The sequence below is a fragment of the Tachypleus tridentatus genome, chromosome 6, assembly GCF_004210375.1.
Source record: "Tachypleus tridentatus isolate NWPU-2018 chromosome 6, ASM421037v1, whole genome shotgun sequence".
NCBI lineage: Eukaryota > Metazoa > Arthropoda > Merostomata > Xiphosura > Limulidae > Tachypleus > Tachypleus tridentatus.
The window spans coordinates 90,593,658-90,614,977 of NC_134830.1; the positions used below are offsets into that span (position 1 = coordinate 90,593,658).

General features: G+C 33.9%; 1 protein-coding gene across 5 annotated transcripts in view; it reads right to left on the minus strand.

Annotated features, from left to right (window-relative positions):
• egl (Egl_like_exo domain-containing protein) overlaps positions 1-21,320 on the minus strand; it is a 56,374-nt gene that overhangs the window by 7,557 nt on the left and 27,497 nt on the right. For 3 of the 5 annotated variants that reach the window (XM_076506073.1, XM_076506072.1, XM_076506070.1), the window contains exon 5: positions 5,325-5,533. In XM_076506073.1, coding sequence (XP_076362188.1) covers positions 5,325-5,533 — 209 coding nt within the window. Of the gene's footprint in view, positions 1-5,045; positions 5,534-21,320 lie in introns of all 5 variants that reach the window. The other 2 variants (XR_013029299.1, XR_013029298.1) reach the window with 1 other exon arrangement.

Genomic DNA, 21,320 nt, shown 5'->3' on the forward strand with positions numbered 1-21,320 from the left:
GTGGAGTGTTTTTATTAATCCTAAATATAGGGTATGCCTAAGATCCTGGCAACTATCTCAGTCAAGGTAATAAATGATTTCTTTTCAGTCCTTGCTATCCTGAATTTTTTCTTTACTTGTATCAAACAATTTGGGCACAATGGTGTAATAATATTCTTATCACTGTTAAAAAAATATTTCTTGTACTTGTGTGTAGTGTAGGCAGGGGAGGTAAAAGATATAAAGTCACACCACAAGTCCATTAGGGGCATGTGTAACTTCTTTTTTTTTGTTTAATAATTTTCACATAAGAGCTGTACAGTGGAAAAGTTAGAAAACCTATAACAAAATATAAATCTTACAGAAAACTTTTAAAAAAAAAGGTATTATCTAGTGATTAAGAACGATGATGAAACCCAAATATTCCCAAGAAAAGTATGATGTTATTTTTCACCACACATTTTTATGACTACCAACAAAACTCTGTAATATAACTTTGTCAGTGCTTAGTAAAAGAAATGTAAAAAAGTCAAGGCATCTATTAAGGCAGTTGACAACTATATATATAAATACCAAACAAGTCTCAGTGTAATTCTTGCCGAGATGTATTGCTTTAAATTCAACTGTAAGAAAACAGAACCAAGACACCCTCAATGTAACATATTCCTTTAACTTGCTGTCAACTCTAGACAGAAGTTTAATTATATTTCAATCTAAAGTGTACTAAATTAACCATTCAAATGACTTAGTACTTGTCTGAGACATTAAACCATACTTTTTGATATCATGATCTACTGTATCATTTATCAACAAAGTAATGGAAAGGGATGGTACTTCATAGAGCAGAGTTTAATTTACCCCCTTTATTAAAAACACAAGACAGCGAACTAATTATTATTATTCTAAATGTGCACGAGTAACCCTACACATCTATGTTCCTACAGAAAAGGGAACTTTTAAGTAAATCTTTATATTAATAGTTACTGAACAAATTTCTGAAGACCTCATGAAACATACTGAACTATGTATATCATTATCAATGAGCATAAGTTATAGCAATTTAACCAGATGTGGCTGAACAGGAACACAGAACCAGCATGTTGAGTAATTACACACTCATCCATCAATACTTGTCTAGATGGATGTAACCTTCATTACATTTTATAATACTAGATATGTATTTCATTGATTTATAAATTATGAAACATTCTTTTATGATTAAACAGGTGTTCATGATAAGGTGATATATGGAAGGAAAAAATATTTAATTTAAATGAAGTGCAATGTGTTATTCATTCTATCCTGGCATAAGTTTCCTGATCAATAACCTTAACTTTATATGCAGTCTCTGTTCACTGTTTGCCCCTGAGAGCATTTTAAATTGTTTTCCACATACAGTTTCATTACACTCATTAAGTATATATTTTTTAATATTTCAAAATGATGGAGACTTTAAAATTTCATGATCTTGTACATGAACTATTAACTTATTATATTTCAGTCCAACAATGGTGACCTACTTTGTTTTGGTCAAGTGTTAAAGGAAGTACTTTGTCCCACATAATGGGATCATGTGAACCATCAATTCCAGGAAGAGTAATGAAATGCATTGATGATTTTTTCATGATGGAGAACATATAACTGCAGCAGCTGATGTGATGATTAAGCCAAATATATAAGATTAACCTCTGCAACGGTTGCAGTTGCAGCCATATCTTACACAGCTGTGTTAGATGATAAAGCCATAACTGAGAAAGTGGAAGATGGAAAATGTGTTGTACCAGAATGGATGACATATATAACCAACTGTTCCTTTGCTGCATTTAGCTATACCTCTCCAACACCCATTACAATGCATTAATTTGCAAGTGTGTGATAAAATATTTGTGTTTGTACAAGTACAGCACCTTCTCTGGAAGGATTTAATGGCTTCACAACTTCCAGGGTCATGTCAATGGACCAATGAAATGACCACCACTTTTGGTAGAAGCCTGCCTTTTCAGACTATTCCTGCCATCAAGCACCAATGAATTACAGAACAATATCTGATCCTAAATGTGGTAGATGCTACTCAATTTGTCCTTGTGCATTGGTAAAAACTATGCCTAGATACCTAACGTTTGCAATCTGACAGTTACAACTGATGATTAAAATGAAAATCACCTTGCAGAATATTATGAAAGATACCCAGAATAATACAAGATAGATGCCTCTTTCAGACTTTTACTGAGAAATCTCAAACTCTTCATAATTGAGTGTAAATCAGGTTTAAGACCCAACCATTCATATTCCTTTCCCTTTAAAGATCATTATGATAAGGTGTATCCACTTGTAACAATTAACTTGTGGCTATTATTACTGGATATTTTACTTTTTATAATAAACAATTACCAAGATCTTTCAGCACCTTCTGATATTTGTATTATATAATATTCATATTCTGTATCTGTTCTGTTACTTTACACAGAAGTTGAATGGTTAGTTATTTTTATTCACAAAGAGGATTTTTTAACACTAGCTTCCAATATTATCATGCATTTCATAATGGAGTGACTTCATTCACATTATCATCTATGGTAGTACTCTTTGATTCATAAAGTTAATTGAGCTGGACCTTAATTAAAGATAATTTTTCCACACATATATTAATTTGAGTGGCTGTACAAATACATGCTAAATAACCTAATCACTTCATAAGTCTATGAATTTATAGACTTATGAAGTGATTAGGTGCTTTAGCATGTGTGTGGATAATTTGTCCACACACATATATTAATTTGAGTGGCTGTACAAATGCATGCTAAAGAACCTAATCACTTCATAAGTCTATTTAGAATACTATGAGTGGTAATTTTTAAATGTTAATAATATTTAGAACTAAGATGCTTATCATGTAACTTCTGGAAATGTCCAAGTTAGATCATCATCATTCTAGTAAGAACAATTTTGGAAATTCTAATGTCAGATTTTCTTTTTAAGTCTTAAGTTATTTTCAAGCATTAAGCAACATAGCTGAATAAGTGTATGAACCTATGAATAAAGAATTTAAAATCCTTGCAATGGAAGACAAAGAGCAAAAACTGCAAAATACTCAAGTCTACTGACCAATCAAACAAGAATTGAATGAACAAAATAATGCACTTCTTCTATTATTAATTCTATGACTTAAGTCTTTAAAAGAATAGTAAAAATAATGCATGTGTTGTGAAAAAAAGACACACCACAGACTGTCTCGCATCTAAACAATAAAACTTGAAAAGCTACAAAAGGTAATTGTACCTCATAACAATGGTATGTGTGCATTAAAAAATATTTTAAACTCATATGAAAAGAAATTTATCTCTTATACTAGAAATTGTTTCACTTAATATAAATTATTTGTATTCATTATAACAATGAGCCATTCACATGGCTATAAAACTGAAATGAGGCATTGTAGCTGGGACATGTGTCTTAATTCTACTACTTTGTGTATTTACACTGAATTGCAGTCTATGACAATTACATTCTAATATGTGCACCAAATATCACATACAAATACTTATTCATCATATATCTACATAATTCTAAGATACAGGTATAAAAATTACTAAATTGGAAGCACAAATTTATACTAACATGTCATTTTCATTTCTCCATTTCAAAAATTCTTCAAATTAATTAACGAATAAATGTTAAAAAAAACATGCATAGTTCATAGTTTAGAAAGAAAGTAGATGCTCATTTTTTGTTGGAGAAAATAAAACCTTAAAAGCAATCATGCATCATTAGTGAGAATTATAGTACAAAGGTAAAATATCAGGCACTGATAATGTGATCACACTATATGTTGCAATATTTATGACAAGTGAAATGGATTACAATAAATAACCACACAGTGTTTGTAAATAACATAAATGCAACTACATGTCAAATTTACCTTACTAATTTAAAACAGCTAGCTTCAGCAGTTACTTGGAGACAAACCAGACACTGTCTCTACATAAGTGTTCTCACTCATTTTTAATAGTCACTTTTATCTATTTGTTTATCATATAATCCTACTCAACTCCTTGCTTAGAAATTACGCTCACTTGCAAGTTAATTCACTGAGTGTAAAAAAATGCTAGTTTAGAATGACATATATATAAAACTGTAAGCCCTCCCTTGTGCCACACATATTCATACACCACTCTATGTTATTTAATATACAGTTCTTAATATTTGTTCTAGAATACTTATTTCTGTATCCTAGAATCCAAAAATACAGCATGCACAGAATTCATACAACCTCTTTCAAACTTAAAAAAAATCATTCTTTGAACAGCAACTAATATTTATTAAATGCTATATTATTATCATGTGTTACCTTGTTTTATTTACATAAAACTAGCAAAACAAAACACATCACAATAAAAAACAGAGAACAAAAACTTTTATAATGCTAAAAGGCATAAAAGTGCATAGCATGTGACATCTTTCAGTGGTATTTTCAAGCAAGTAAACTGAGGAAAGCCCTTTCTTAATTGCCACTGCACACATACCAGAAATGTTACTAATCATAGTCCTCTGATAAGTATAGATTCTCTTTAATAATATCCAAATATAAGTTTGTGTACTGATGCAAAGTCTCTTACCATATGAAGGAAATGTAAATCATTAAGTTACCTCATTTATCATATCACAAAACCTAGAGTAACACAGCAAGCTCAAATAAAGAAAAATAATAATAATTTAGTAGACTTATGTATAATTAAAATAATCTACAGTTTTTTTAATTATTTCTGCATATTCTTCCTTTCCTTCCAAAACAGATATACTGCAAGAATAGACAAATTAAAAATTCTTAGCAGTATAAAAAAGAAATTAAAATCTACTTTTTAAAATGTAAAAAAAGATGAAGGAAATTATATTTACAACTAAAGTTTAGTTTTCTTGTTTAACATGCACAGAAAACAAAATAAAAAAGATAAAATTCATGAGATATGACCTTATTAATTAAATACTTCAAAATATATTTTCATTGGTTTTTACTATTATTGTTTAATCTCTTGAAATTTATCTTCCAACTTTTCTTCAAAAAATACCTTTGTAATGACAATGTCACCAGTAGAGAGGGTCTGTGAGCCTGAATCACGCATAGTTGTAAGATTCTTTTCTTTACGTTTCAAAGTATTTGTCAGTGAGCAGTTACAAATGCAACTGTTCAGTCCTCCTGGTGGCCAACTAATGTTTATCCCATCAATGTAATCATTATTAAAAAAGAACATCAGGGCTGTAAATATGATAGTTGTGGAGGGAATGACTGGGAGAAGTGTTCATACTTAAGGAATCAAAAAATGTGTCATATCCAATACTACACTCACTGTCATCTCTTTCTTCTTCTCCTTCAACATCATCATAATTATCTTCTCCACTTGCATCATCAGAGCAATCATCTCCAGCATAGCCAGACCCTGAGTGGATGGAACCAGAGTCATTACTTGTTCCTCTGTTACGAAGCCGTTCCAACTTCTTGGCCACTTTCTGAGATCCCTCAATTTTGTTACGTTCTTCATCAGTTAACTCCACATACCTTAAATGTTTAAAAAAATAAATTATTTTAAGACAATCAACATTAAGGAAAAATCAATTGTTACTTAAAGAACATATAGCTCAGAAATTGATTCCTGTGTTTCAAGTATCTCACTTACAACTGAAAATAGTACGTCATTGTAATAAACTAATACATTTATATTATAAAAATATGTAGCTAAATCATGTGATAATCTTTTTTATTACTGTATTTCATATCAGAAAAATGTATACTTAAAAAAATTAAAATATAAATTTAGCCAATGCCTAACAATTTTAAACATAAAATTAATATACAAAATCCAACAAGCATTGTAGATTAGGATTTTTAAAAAGTATGATTTTATTCTAATCTAATAAAAATAAACCAAAAACATTTTAACACCAAAACTGTAAGTTATTATAATTACTTCACAAAAGTTATAACAGATGGGAGTTGCAAAATATTTTAGGCTAACTGAATACTGTTCTTCCATTTTATCATCATGCATCTCGAGCAGCTACAAGAATGAAACAGGTAGCTGCACTATTAACTACAAAGACACATTGGTAAGATCCCACAGATTTCTGGGAGATCACTGGTGAAACAGATGCTGGGAAACTGTTGTCTTCATACACTAGGTGTATTAAGGAAAGTTACGAGGGAGGTCTGTTGTGTTTTGGTGAGCATTTTGTAAAGCAAACTATGCTGCAGGGCTATTGTCTAGTTGCAAAACCTTCTGATTCAGGGTGATTAAACATGATGGTATGGAGTTTAATGAAATCATGAGGCCCAAAAATTATTATTTCAGTATAACATACTCAAATCTCTATACATAACCATTTTATACTACTAAATCCTATACAGTACAACAATAAACTTGGTTTTTATCATATGCTTGAAATACATTTATTTATTAACTGCTTATAAAACATTTTCTAGGAACATTCTTGAGATTTAACATCATGTTACCATACAAACAGTTAATAAACACTCATCTTTTAAATTTTTGCAAATTATTAAAATTGAAAAATAAATCTTATCTGTAGTCCCACCTGGTGGCTAGATATGTATCTAAAGTCAGGGCACAAAGTGTTATCCTCTATCCTCTGTGGAGAAAAACCAATAAATAACAGCAAAATCTCCATCATCAGAAATTTAAAAGTCTTAGAAAGTTACAAAACCATCAAGACAGCAGTTATCCAAAAACAAAAATTGAACCACATGGGCTCAATAACTCCAGGACAGAACAATATGTGTAAGGAAGTAGTAGAAGATGATAGAAACAAAGCTGTTCAAGTGTACCCCATCTTAGCTGAAGTTACAAGATATCTATTGGAAAATTGTTAAAACATCTTTGATGTTTAAAAATGCAATGGAAGGACTTGGGAAAAGGTACTTACCAAAACATCAACTACCATATTATAACCCCTGTCCACTTTCAGAAAGCATCACTATCTTATAGTACACCAGTACATTAAGTGGAATGGTGTCTAAGACAGTTAGTTGCAAATATAAAAAGAAACATATGATAATCTTGATTAGATGAAACCAAACACAGAGTCTCACGTCACAAAAAAAGAGAAGTACTTTAACTTATATGTTAAGAATTCCACCAGAATTGAAGTATTACTACAGGAAGCAAAAGGAACCCCAAAAATGAAAAAACAGTGGAGTGATGTAAGTAAATGTTCCAAACTGTATTCACTTATCTCTATATACAAGCTCCAAAATATCCTCCAATGGTAACTGCGACTCGGATGTCAAATACAATGGTAAATGCTTAATTTGGTGAGACAAAAATCAAAATTTACTATTAAGATGACTGGGTACATCCCAGTAAACAAAACCAGATAAACTGTTACTATAAATTTGTTAATATTGTTGGAAAATGATCCTATGACTGTAGTTCTTCATAAGGTATAAACAAGCTTTTCTGAAAATCTCTGAATGATTCACTGCATGCCATATGACAGCAAAGAGCCCTAACAACACATGAAATGTCAATGAGAATCCATGTCAATAAAGACAGGTAACACAACAGATGAAAATCAGTGGCTATCTTCCCTCACAGCTAATACCATAGGTAGGAATGCTCATTCTGGATACAATTTTAGAATCTTCTAAGAATATAAGGCATGAGGTTCATTGAAGGTATGGTATCTAAAATATCTCCTACCAAATGCAAACAAAAATAAAATATGTGGTTTTGAAATAAAAAGACACTTCAAGCAATAACTAGGAACAATGAGCACAAACAAGACTGATGGTTTCCATGGCATTAAAAGGTAGTGCTATTATCTTAATATAGATGATAAACTAGAAGACAGAAGTTTATGCACATGAAAAACTTCAAGGCATGAAATATGATAGGAGATGGCTGAAGAATCTCCTGAATTGTGTTAATCCATCCCCCATGTAGGTGTCTGGGCATTTAGGATTTTACACAAAGAAAGTTGTGATACAGAAGATGACTTTCTCCTCACTACGTGGCAACCTGCGTAAAACGTTTTTTACCTTTCTTGAAAGATCATACTTAACCTTGAATTACAACTAAACAGACCAAACAAAGGAATAAAGTTTATAGTATGGCTACCAACAAGAAAAATGTGTTTTATGGCATAAAAGCAAAGCTTATGTAATTTCCCTGGCACTTGGAATAAGTCTTTTGAAGGGTGGAGAACTTGGGATAAGGTGACACATGTAATATAATGAATCAAAGACATTCAAAACTAAAACTCATCAGATTGTTGATGGAGTAAGAAAAACTAAACAAGGAAAAGTTTACAATAATTCAGGAGCAAGTCTACCAAATTAGTCTTTAAACATTTTTTTTTTCCATTCAACAGCTTTTCCCAACACAATCAGCATCTAAACAAATATTTTCTACACATATTGTTGGGGTTAAGAAACAATTTCTCACAAAACAATTTGTATACAACAATATTTTCAGAGCACAGTGATGGGATTTTCTAGAACAACATGTAAACAAAAAACATATAGTCATTTTACTTTGCCTTAACATGAGCTAAAAAACCCAAAAAAGAAATACTTTCTAAATGCTTTATTACAGTTTAAATGTATCTTCCACATCACAAGCTAAAGCTCCATAAAATTAAATTCTAGCTTTTGAGACTTTAAACTGTCTACTGGTATTTTCTAAGCATGAAAGTGCAGTTTTATTGGCCTACACTAATAATGATACTTAGAGAATTAACAAGTATTGGACAAAAGTTTATGTGCTAAATTAAATCCAAGTTATCAATGTATTTCATGGCAAGGTAACAGTTAATTATTCAATAACCTTAAATATTTATTTATAATTGTGTAGTACAAAACACAGAAGTTAACATTTTCTTCAATGAAAAATGTATTTCCAGTAAAACCTAACACCTCTCACACTACAGCTATTACTCAACTGCCAGGGTTTCTTCCTTTGCCCATCTAAGCATTGGTTTGATTTTTTTTCTTGCTTGCTCCCATCTTTTATACCCTACTTAATTGCCCTTGCCAACATTTGTCTTGTAATACTCTCCACCTATGTTAATATGCCTTCTATCCTGACACTATATAATATGTACCTCATTCAGATAATGTTATCATGTTTTCAAAACTGAGTCCATTAGCAATCTCTAACACTACCTTTTAGTGGGGAGGAAGGGCAAAAGATTGTTAATGGAAGTACTTATTACCGAAAACACATTTTTGATTTAAGAAAATGTTAACTTTCAAAATATACATACTTCCATTCACACTACAGCTAGAATCCCACACTGACAAGGTAAAGGGATTGTGAGGACATTATCCATACAGAAAGCATTTGCATAAATTATAGATGTGTCAGTTGAAAATTGGCACATGCTACCATAGTTGAGGAACTGCGTTATATCCGTAACAGGTATGATCTTTAGCCAGAACTTAATTCATGAATTATGGGTGGAATTTTACATGGTTTATCATCATTACTAGCCATGCACCAACCACATAGTGAAATTCCACTGCTTAGGGTTGGAATTATAGGGCCATGGTCCCTATACCTCACATTTGTGGGTAGGGCAATACATAGTTATCAATGGATCTTCATCTGCAGCCATAGAGTAATGCATTCTGGAACACTGGATTAATACAAGATATCCACTAAAGTGGATAAACCTTCCACTCAGCCTGAAGAAGTTCAAAAGACAATGCTCCAGGCTTGGAATGACAGAATTTTGTATGCATTATTCAATTTGAGAAAACAAACTCATCTGGCCAGGAATTATGAACAAATACTCATCTTCACTCCCCAACCATATGGTAAAATCAAATGCTTTACTCACAATAGTCCATGAATAGCAGTCTAGCACAGTACAGAAATATTGCATGGTCTGCTTTTAAATAATCTTATGGAGACCACATTTTTACAGAACCTGTTTCAATCTAGATAAAGTGTATTGAATTAGTAATTGCTAGTGAGGAACTGGTTTGATAACAGCACACCTGCCTGGGCAATACTCACAACAGAGAGGAATCCCATGAAAACAACAGACCCTGAAAGGTAGCACTGAAAATACTCACCCCCTGTATAATCTAGTAGAATTGGTAAAGATAGCTTATAAAGAGTAAGAAAACATCCTCAGATGAAGATACTGCAAAATCATCAAAATAACAAAAGATAAAATTATTAGGGGAGGCTCACATACCAGCAGGTAATTCAACCAGGCTGCTAAGGATGGAGCAATGTGATTAATCTGAGTAGACATCACTTGCAGAAGTCACCTTCAAAAAAAAACCCAAAATAAGTGATATGAATCAATTTTGTACCAAACTCTTCAATGTAACTGGGAATATATTCTGTAAAACTTAGTGATCCTAATAAATAAAATGTCACTGTTTAGCATCTTCTGCAGGTACCAAAACCTTGAAGACCCTCACTGAACATAACAAACAGTAATAAGAAATAATGAACAGAACAATCAGTGAAAAGGATTTATCCCCTTCTCTGGCTGACAGAGTATTAGGTAGTAGGAAGAATGATAAAGTATCCTGTGCACAAACCAGCATTGTCTATAGGTCAGCAGCAACAGAAAAAATCTTCAGAAGATGATAGGTGAACATGAGACTAAAGGCTCAAAACAGTGTTGAGAAAGGGCATGTAATTCCACCTTAAAATAGCACTTAGATAACTAAAATGGTGGCTTGGGTCAAAGGCCCCAAAAATTACTTGAGGAAGCAGGAGAGTACTAATGACTTGAAAAATTATTGTCTTAAGTACTCAATGGTAGTTGATAAGATTGCCTAACACAGGGTGATTGTGGAAGATGCAAAACCCTTGCCAAAGAGACAGATCAAAAAGAAAGTTTTGGTTGGCACTTCTGACCAAAGTGGGTTCAACCTCCTCTGAATACACCATTGCCATCATGTGTGTTATTTCCATTGTAGAACTAAGCAAAGACTGAAAGAGATATCTGGCAACCTTAGAAATTAAACCCAGACACCATGTAAATGACTGCATAGCCTTCATGCCTGAAGCTTGACCTTCTGGATAGCTGGGTATACCATGTCAAATCATGGCTGCATCCACAGAGATGGCCAAAGAGAGGGTGAAAGAGACAAGTTATCCTTTAGGTATCAAAAAAACAGTAACCAGTGTGTGGCTACCAATTTGGTGCTATCCACAAGACCCAACAATAGTTGGAATAAATCATAGTTAGTACTTTAGGTAACATATAAACTGGAAGGAAGGTTTAGAATTATAATTCTGTCTCATCCTGACAAAATGCACCTATTTCCAAAGGTGAGGGTGAGGTAATGATGACCAGATTGCAAGTAGTTGGATATTCCAAAGAGTGACCAACTTACCAATCATCAGTGTTTCAAAATTAGAACCAATCAAATAAACAACCTTGTGATGCAGCATATATTCTCTTTAGGTCAAGATAATTGACCTGGTACTGCAGTCACCATCTGTGGTACAAAACAAGCTAATAGAGTGACAAAATAGAAGTGGTTCCAAGAAAAGAGATCCAAGATTCAGAAACAAGAAGTCCTGGATCAAGTGCTCTCTTAACAGAAAATGCAAGACATCACCATAGAATTGTTTGAATAAAGCCTGATGATTTTAATCTCATCCCTATCCACACAGATCACAAATCAAAGATCATGTTATCAGGTTTGTTACTTCCCATTCAATGTTTTGCTGGTCTAATATTTTATGAATTTACATCAATAAGTTTTGTATCAAACTGTAGATTATAATTCAAATTTTAGTATTATATATTGCTTACTTTCTCAATTTAAAATTAAATATTAAAAAAACACACCTAAATATTGAATTTTGTGTGTTACATGGTATGTTGAATATAGCATTCGTTCAAATTAGATGTTTGTGATGTTCAAATACAAAGCCTGCAGCTTCTTAGGAACTAGGAAATCATATTACCGATAACACTGCAGAACAAAGTTTTTGCTTCTTGAACACTATTGGGTGTTCCTTATAGATTTTTGGCTGCTGATCACAAAAATCACATCCAAATTTGCCCATTACATACCATTTCATTGAAATCTTCAGTTTTGCTACAATCGAAAAATGATATCAGGGCAACTGGAATCCGTCAACGCTTGCTGACTACTGTTGGACTCTGCAACATGGTACACCAGACATTGAATAGAAATGAAAATCAGGAGCAAAACACTTTAATTATGTTGAACTTAATAGTGCATTAGAAACATAAATGCAATTAAATACGTTATTGCCGGTATACAGTTAACTGTCTATTTCTCAGAGTTCCTATGCAATGAAGCAAAACCAAAACTATATTTGTGCATACCCACCAGGTACCTGTCAGAATCAGCACAAGCTTTTAAGGAAGCAAAACTTTTCAAAAAAAATTGTTGTGTGGTGTAATGACAAGCTAGAATATCAAATACAAACCTTTTATCTATTATACTTGCTCAGATATTGCTGCATTTACTGAATCAAACACAGTGGTACTGTCCACATCTTTCCATATTTCGAAAGGCATACTTACATACTTAATTTTGTCCACAATGTATAAATAATCAATAGAAAACTCAGAATGTCACCACAGTATCTTTCTCAGCATCAATGAATTATTCAGGTGTCAAACTCATTCTTTACAAGCATAGATTTGAAAAAGTAAAGTGAGTGTAAAATTAAATATTTTTTTAGGCCCAAATATAGCTTAGTTTGATAAATTATAGAAGAACTCTATAGTATTGATTCAGTAATTTATAATTCTTTATACTTTCAAAGGACATGTATAAAACTAACAGGTGTTGTTAGAGAATGCTGAATGAGTCAGTTTTGAAAAAAATAACAATCTTATGTACAGTACCAGGATATAGGGCAGACTAACATAAGTGGATAGTACCATGAGACAAATATTGTTAAGGACAATTAAGGGGGGTATAAAAGACTGAAGCAAGCAAGAAAAAGTCAGAGCAATGCTCAAAGGTAAAAACCCTGGCAATTGAATAATAGCTGTAGCATAAGGGAGGTAATTGTGTTTTGGAACTACTATGCTTAAAAGTTTAATAACAAAAAACATTTAATTTGTTGGCCTAAAATTACATACACAAACACAAGGGCAGGTACTGACATTTACCATTTTAAAATATCTCACAGCTAGATGTATTTTATTTAAACAATGTACATATGTTCCAGCCTTAAAATTACAAAAAATTTTCGTATTGTCACAGCAGTGTAAACTTAAAATGCTTTCATAAATACTCACCATTACTTTTCTCTAGAAATTATTTTACTATGTAAAACTCAAATCTTCAATGAAAACGAAATTTATACATAGCTCAATAATAACATAAAGGTTTTGCTGCTATTATTATTATTATAAGGTTTTTCTTTATATAGAGTTCTACCTTTCACTTCTTTTCCTGTTGGTATTTGTATTTGTTCAACTTTACTGTATATTATTCATCATGTTTATTAAAAGTTTACAATATCTGTAAGACCATTATATAAATTACAGGACTGTCAACATCCCAAACTTGTTAAGTTTCCACACAAATAATATGTCAAACATTTTTTATAAAATTCCATTAAAATATAAAGTATGTCCATTAATGTAAACAACTAGTGGTGTATGATATTGTTTCATTACAAGATTCAATGATAAAAGCTTGTGTGAATTTAATTTGCACCATGTGCACACCTTGCAAACAGGGTTGGTTGGTTTGGTGTTTTATGGCACAAAGCAGCTAGGCTATCTGTGCCAAACATCTGGTAAAAAGTTAAAGTAAATTTAGTAACATTCATAAAAGGAAATTAAGGTAAAATAAAAAAAATTAAATAAAAACATAAATAGCATTAAAACCAATATTTACATATAGTCTACAACAGTAAGAGAAAAACTACAGTAATACAAGTTGTAAAGGACTTTCTGTAGCATAACTGTAATTATCATAACTTGCCAGGAAGACTAACAGGGTCACCTGAAGTTGGCCTTTCCAGTCCTGGGTTTGAGTTATTTGATGTTATGGCCATTTTCAGAAAGTAAAGAAAAAGCTTGTTTTCACGTTGCTCACTCCAAGTCCACTGCCAGCTGGCATGGAGTAGAGCCTTGAATACAGGACCATGGTCCATGTATGGAACAGGCAGAGCAGTGACAGTGCAAGAGCAGAGAGATTTAGCTGCAGTGTCGGTGAACTCATTCCTGTGAATAACAACATGGCCTGGTATCCCAAAAAACTGGATAGAAGAAGAAGTTAAAGAGAAATGAGCCATTCGGTTTTGAATATCAGTGAGAACAGGGTGTGAACTAACGTACAGAACTAAGTGAGTCAGTACAAATAGTGCAGTTTGAGTACTGCTTAGTTTTTATGTGATCCAGGGCAAGAGAAATGGCATACAGTTCAACAGTGAACACAGAAGCTGTATAGGGGACTGTGCATGCAACCACCAAACCACAACAAACCATGGCAGAGCCCACACAGTCACCTGATTTTGAAACATCTGTATAAATAGAAATGGAAGGATGGTTCAAAAGATGTTCAGCAAATAACAGACAGTATTTCCAATCAGAAGTGTCTGCTTTTCTTGGATGACTTAAAAATAGGTCACATTTGTGGACTGTAAAAAGCCATGGTGGGATAGGCTGACCAGTGGATACAGCAATGTTTACCAAGGATGGACCCAATTCATCCAACTGCTCCTGGATAATAAGACCAAAGGTAGCAATGGCATATAGTCTGTTCTGAAATAGTATGGCCCACCGAGGAAGGAAAACACAACCCCAGGTGAGATGCTTTGGTAAGGAATGAAGTTTTGAAGCATATAGTAAAGACAGTTGCAAATGGTGGAGGTGCAAAGAAGGTTCATGAGACTCTATGTATAAGCTCTGAACTGGAGAAGTGTAGAAAGCCCCAGTACAAAGCGGAAGTCCTTGATGATGAATGGGATCCAGCAACTTTACGACTGAGATCCTGGCAGATCCATAGATCAGTGATCCATTGTCAAGTTTTGATTAAATAAGAGCATGATATATCTTTAGCATAGCACATCAACCAGCACCCAAAGTGGTGGAAGAGAGGATATGGAGAATGTTCAGTGCTCTTGTACATTTGACCCATAGCTGCTTGTTGTGTGGTATAAAGGTCAGCTTATGGTCAAAATAAGCCCCAAGAATTCTGTTTCAGGGACCACAGACAGCACAACTTCACCAATACGGAGTTTAGGATCAGGGTGAATACCCAGTTGGTGATAAAAGTGCATGCAAACGGTTTTAGGGAGAGAGAAGTTAAAGCCATTTGCTGTGGTCCACTTCAGTAAAGGACTGAATATACCTCATGTTCGATGACTGACATGATATGTGAAAATTATCGACATAGAGCCCATTTGGAACAGTAAGAGGGAGTTGTTCAGTGATGGCATTAATCTTTATACAGAAAGTGTGACACTCAAAACAAAGCCCCAAGGGACTCCAAGTTCCCGGTAGAAAAGAATAGGAAAATGTCGAACCCACACAAACTTGGAATCTCCTGTCCATTAAAAAAATTTTTAATAAAAATAGGCAAATGACCAGATAACCCATATATATGGAGGTCTCACAAAATGCCATACCTCCATGTTGTATCATAAGCCTTCTCAATGTCAAAGAATATTGATACAAGATGTTGTCATTTGAGAAAGGCTTTTCTGATTAGCATTTCAAGTCAAATCAGATGGTCCATGGTGAAGCTCTATTATCGGAACCCACACTGGGAGGGCAAGAGGAGGTTGTTTAGTTCAAGGAACCAAATAAGACAAGCTTTAACCATCCGCTATAAGATTTTACAGAGACAGCTCATCAAAGCAATTGAACAGTAGTTTGAAGGAATTTTGGGATCCTTCCCAGGCTTAAAGAAGGGTAGGACAATAGCCTGGCACCAGACATCAGGAAAAACATTTTCCTGCCAGATCCAGTTAAAAAACAATCAAAAGAATAGCAAGAGAAGCAGGAGAGAGATGGTGCAGCATTTCATAGTGTACATCATCAAGGTGCAACTGATGTATTGCCAGACCAATGAAAGACCAGTTTAAGTTCCACCAGTGTAAATGAACATTTACAGTCATAGAAATAATCAGCTCAAAAGGAAAGAGGTGATCACTCTGCCCAAGTCTTGATGGCCAAGAAAGTATAGGAAGAAGCAGAAGTGCTAGATACCCAGTAAAAGCTTTCACCTAGAGTATCAGTAATGCTCCAGGTATCAGCTACTTTCTGGCCATTAGAGAGCAAGATCAAGAAGGGGACAGAATTATATTGCCCATTGTCCTCTTGAATCTTGTCTCATATGACTTTGGAACTGGAGGAAGAAGACATGCTGGTTGTGAACTTAATCCAAGATTCCTTCTGGCTTTGACGTCTTACCCACCGAGCATGCACATGGACCTGCTGAAAAGTGTTTTGTTTGAGAGTGTGGGATACCTACAAAAATTATCCCAGACCTGTTTTTGAGTCTTCAGTGCCATGTGGCAGGCAGGATTCCACCAAGAAGGAAAATATCATAGAAAACATGTCAAGGTTTGCAGCTGCTTGTATAATACAGTCAGTTACTGCTGCCACACAGTTGTCAGGATCAAGTTCTGCGAGAGCAGTGAAAGAGGGCCAGTTTGCTTGATCCAGCTTCCACCAGGGCACGTGGGTCAGGTGGCATCAACTATGTCCAGTCTCTCTCAAAATTATAGTAAAATGATCACTGCCTCGTGGATTATTGTCAACCTTCCATGAAAAATGGGAGAATAGTGAAGAAAACAATCTGAAAAATAAATAGCAGTAAAGGTCTCACTAGGTGCATGAAAATAAGTAGAAGAACCAGTATTGCAAAGGGAATGGTTGTGATCAGAAAGCATATGCTCTACAGAGTGACCCCTCCTATTAATAATAGCACTTACCCAGAGGGGATGATGTCCATTAAAATCCCCCAGAATTAAAGGGAGATGGCAACTGTTCAATGAGAGCATCAAGGTCTGATTCATCACAGGTCTCTCCAGGTGACAGGTAGAGAAAACAAATAGTGATGGTATGACCCAAGGAAACAGGAATGGCTACAGCCTCCAAGGGTGTGTCAAGTGGCAAAGACAGAGTGGGCACATGCTGACCAACCAACAGTGCCACCCCTCCATGCACTTGTCCATCACACAGCCTGTCATTTCTGTACAAAAAAAAAAAAACTGTCGAAAGGTGACTGTATCTGCAGATTTCAGAAATGTTTCTGTAAGGAAAGATATACAGGATGGTAGGAAGCAATCAATGTTTTGATGTCATCCAGATTAGAATGTAAACCTTGACAGTTCTATTCTCTCAAGGTGGCCATTTTTATTTATGTGTAGGTAAACTGGGTGGAGAACCCTTCTGTTCACGACATCTTTTTTTTTTACTGTCTTTATTCAAGGGAGATCTATCAACCTCCATGGATCCTACCCTGGGTCAATTGGATTCCAGCAACTCAGGATGTGAACAAATGATTCTTTTGCATCTTGGGGTGAGAGAAGAAGATGTACCCAAGGAAATGCTCGTACACAGAACCAAAGGAAGTGGATCTTGGGATTTGCTGGAATGTGTGTCAGGGACAGAGATGGGTGTTGAAGTTGATTCATCAACATTTTTAACCATGGTGGTCAAAAGACTTTTCATGTGGTTTGAGAACAATTCTTTTGGAGGCACAGAAAGATCCATCTGCACTCCCACTGTAGTAGTGGAACAAAGTGCACCAGCATATGTTCGAGATAAAGTGGTGGACAGCAACTTTCGAGCCTCAGGGTAAGTAATGTTATGAATTGTTTTTAAACACTGCACCTCTTTTTCTTCCAACCATTTAGGTCAAGAATGAAAGTAGAATGCAAGTGATGCAATGAGGGTCCGTTTGACATTCATAGGCATCATGGTCCTTGCCACTGCAACAAGCACACGTCAAGGAACCACGACATAATGTCTTTGAGTGACCGAACTGCTGATACTGGAAATATCTGAGAGGGTTTGGAATGTATGGCCATACCCTGCAATTAAGATAACCTGCCTTGATGGTGGCAGATGGATGTGGTGATGTAAATGTCAGAATGAGGACACTGGTTTGCATCATAATTCCATCCTTACAAGAGATATGCCTCACTGCAAAAACTCCTTGGGTGGAGAAACTAGTGAGAATCTCTGACTCGAGGATGTTCTTCAAATCCCTCTCAACAATAACTCCTTGAGATGAATTCAAAGTAGCATGAAGTGTAACCTCAATAGGTATATCCCCAATAAACTTTGAATGCAAGAGGAGTTCACTGTGTTGAGATGTGGATGTTTCCACCAATATGTCACCAGATCGAAGCTTCTTTACTGACTCTGGAGAGCCAGCAAGTCACTCTTTTCTCTTCTGAATGAAAGAGGGAGACATTTGCCCTAAAGGTTTGTCTGAAAGAGAATATAGTATAAGAAAATGAGGTACAACAGGTGTTAAAGATGTTGAAGATTGCTGCTCAGAATCTTCAAGATGTAGTCATTTACCTATGGGCTGTTTTTTTCACTATTTTATTTAAGTTTTTATTTAGAGAATCCATGGCAAAAAAGGAATAATTCAGTGCCCACTAACCCCACACACCATGGAGCCCTACAAAGGGATGCACTACAATGCCAAACATAGACACTGCAGCAATGCCAGGGTTTCATGAGTACTATACCAAACCCCCAGCGTCAGATACAATGTCCACAACACCTGTTGAGAATATCCAACACTGGTACTTGGTTGACCCTAAGTGGACCAGCTGATTGACCCAAGGGGGCCACCCCAAGGCCATCCATCTACAGGAATTCAAGGCCAAAGTGGTGTGTTAGGGTTGGACCCCTCAACCACTAGGATCCTCTCCTCCCCTTGATTGGTCACCATCCATGGCAAACACAAGGGTGGATGTTTAGATCCTAGAGGAGCTAAACTGAAAGAACAGAACCTTATCTGGGAGGTCCCCTCACCACACACAGGAATCCACACCAAGCAGTGCAAACAGGGTATTGTACAATTGTTCAAAATGACTTCTATTGAAAAGTTATTAAATATCTGAACAAATGAAAACAAGAATGTCCCAAATACTTTTTACATAAGATAAGATCAAGAATGGAAGATAACATATTTTGCTCATTCAAGTGAGTCATGGACAATATTGAACTTATCAAACTCATAATATGGTTCCTTCTTGGTAAAGAACATATATCACTTTTGCACAAGTGGTTATCATTATGTTTAATTTCATATCAGTTTACATCATTTAAAAATATGGTCTAACACTTTACAAAGGTTTTAGTACCAGTAAGAATATTTAAAACAGCAATTTTATGAAGAGCACTTAAAAATTAATGCTGTTTTAATTATTGTCTAAGTCAACTTTGCTTTATTTCAAATGGATTCACATCTTACAAAACAGTTTCAAATTTGTGATATTTTTAAACACTTATTATCCAGCCTGATATTTCATGTTTTTCTACAAAAGAAAAGAGCATCCATTTCTAATACATTTTTCCTGATCTCCCTATCAATTTACCCACAGAATAAAGCTGTAAGTGACATGTATAGATTTACAATTTACTTTGTTTTGAAATATATTTTTTATCAATATCTATTTTTACTTATAATAAGTAAAACTTCTCATAGTAAATTTTGTTCTTTATCTGGAATAAAAGTATTTAACATTTTTAGCTGTATAGATAAAACTTATCTAGGTATGAAAGAAAGCACAAATCAGTACCAATATTTGGATGCTTTTGGTTTAAACACTTAGATTATTTTTGTTCTACAATCTTCAAACTTACAAAGCTAATAAAATTATAAAAAAATAACCTAAAAATAGGATTATTTTCTTTCTTTCAATCCGTTTTCAATAGAGTTCCCTTTCTTCCCTTCTAAACATGCAGTTATTATATCAGAAGCCTTTCTTGATCACACAATATCATGGTCTTATTTTTTATATGTTATATAAAGTTGATACATTAATTTTGTTTCCCTTCTCTTCTGTTTATTCTGTTAAAGTACTTTGCCAGTTAATTTTTGATTTACAAAAATTCTCAATAGCAATTTAAAACTATGGTGTATTTCATCCCAATGTGAGATTAGGACTTAAAAGCAAGCCTTTATAGCTTTTCATCATTTCTAAAAGGAGGTAACTACTATAAATATGTACAAATGAATACATTTGCCATTTATGTTACTTTTCATAATACATTAGGTATTTATTGCATATTGACTGGTACACAATGTGTATTGGCATGTGATTGTATTACTATTAATAATCATATGCAAAACATAGCATTTAGATCCAGGATTACTGTGCATATTGTATAATGGCATACTGATATATCATTGAGTAATTTTATCATAAATTGTAGATTTACTATATAATAAAAAATCAGATTGAAAAATATTAATTGGCTATCATATTTTACATAGTGTGTGTGTGCTTCAAGAATAATGGCACTCATGAATGCATATGCAAAAATAGCCAGTATAATGCCACTGGGCTCAAAAGAGTTAATATCAAAATGTTTACAGAATATCAAAGTTTTAAATCTTGTAACTGTAACTCTGTATTAGTTTTGTACATTAACAACTAAAAAAGAATTAAATAGTAAACTAAAATTTAAGAAAAGCAAGAAATATGTATAGAAATCATGTTTACCCTGTTTTGAATGATCATTTACATGTTCTTATCAGTTGAGAGATAAATCCATGCAGCCAATCCTGAAAATTCCCAAAATCACCTTGATCCTTCTGTTCATGAGAAAATAAATGTAATAACCCATAGACTTTTTCTTCATCAGGGGTAAATGGCAAAGAACCACTGTAATTATATTGACTAATTAAATGGTCATTGCATTGAAAACGAGATGTCAAACATTTCTATGAATATGACCTTAGAAATGCATAACATCTCACCTGTGGTACAATGATCACACAATTGAATTAACATGCTTACAATCAACATTTGTCATTTACCCCTGACAAAGGAAAGCTCATATTCTGATTGTGCTTCAGGTCCTTTACTGATGCCAACTTCTTTTCATCTGATGACTCTGTATGCTTTTTGATATCATGAGTTGATCCATCTACTATTTTTTTACTTAAGAGCAAATCCATATTGGGTTATCTGTTGCATCCACCACAAAGAATGAAAATGCAGATTTTAACATTTTAAGCCTGTAAACTTACCACAGTCCCATTGTGAGACCATTCTATTATTAAAGAGCTTCAAAATGTAATTTACAATTTGAAAATATCAAAATCTTAATTTATATTTTTGTTTTAGTCTTTTACATGAGAATAAAATTTCAAACAAGTT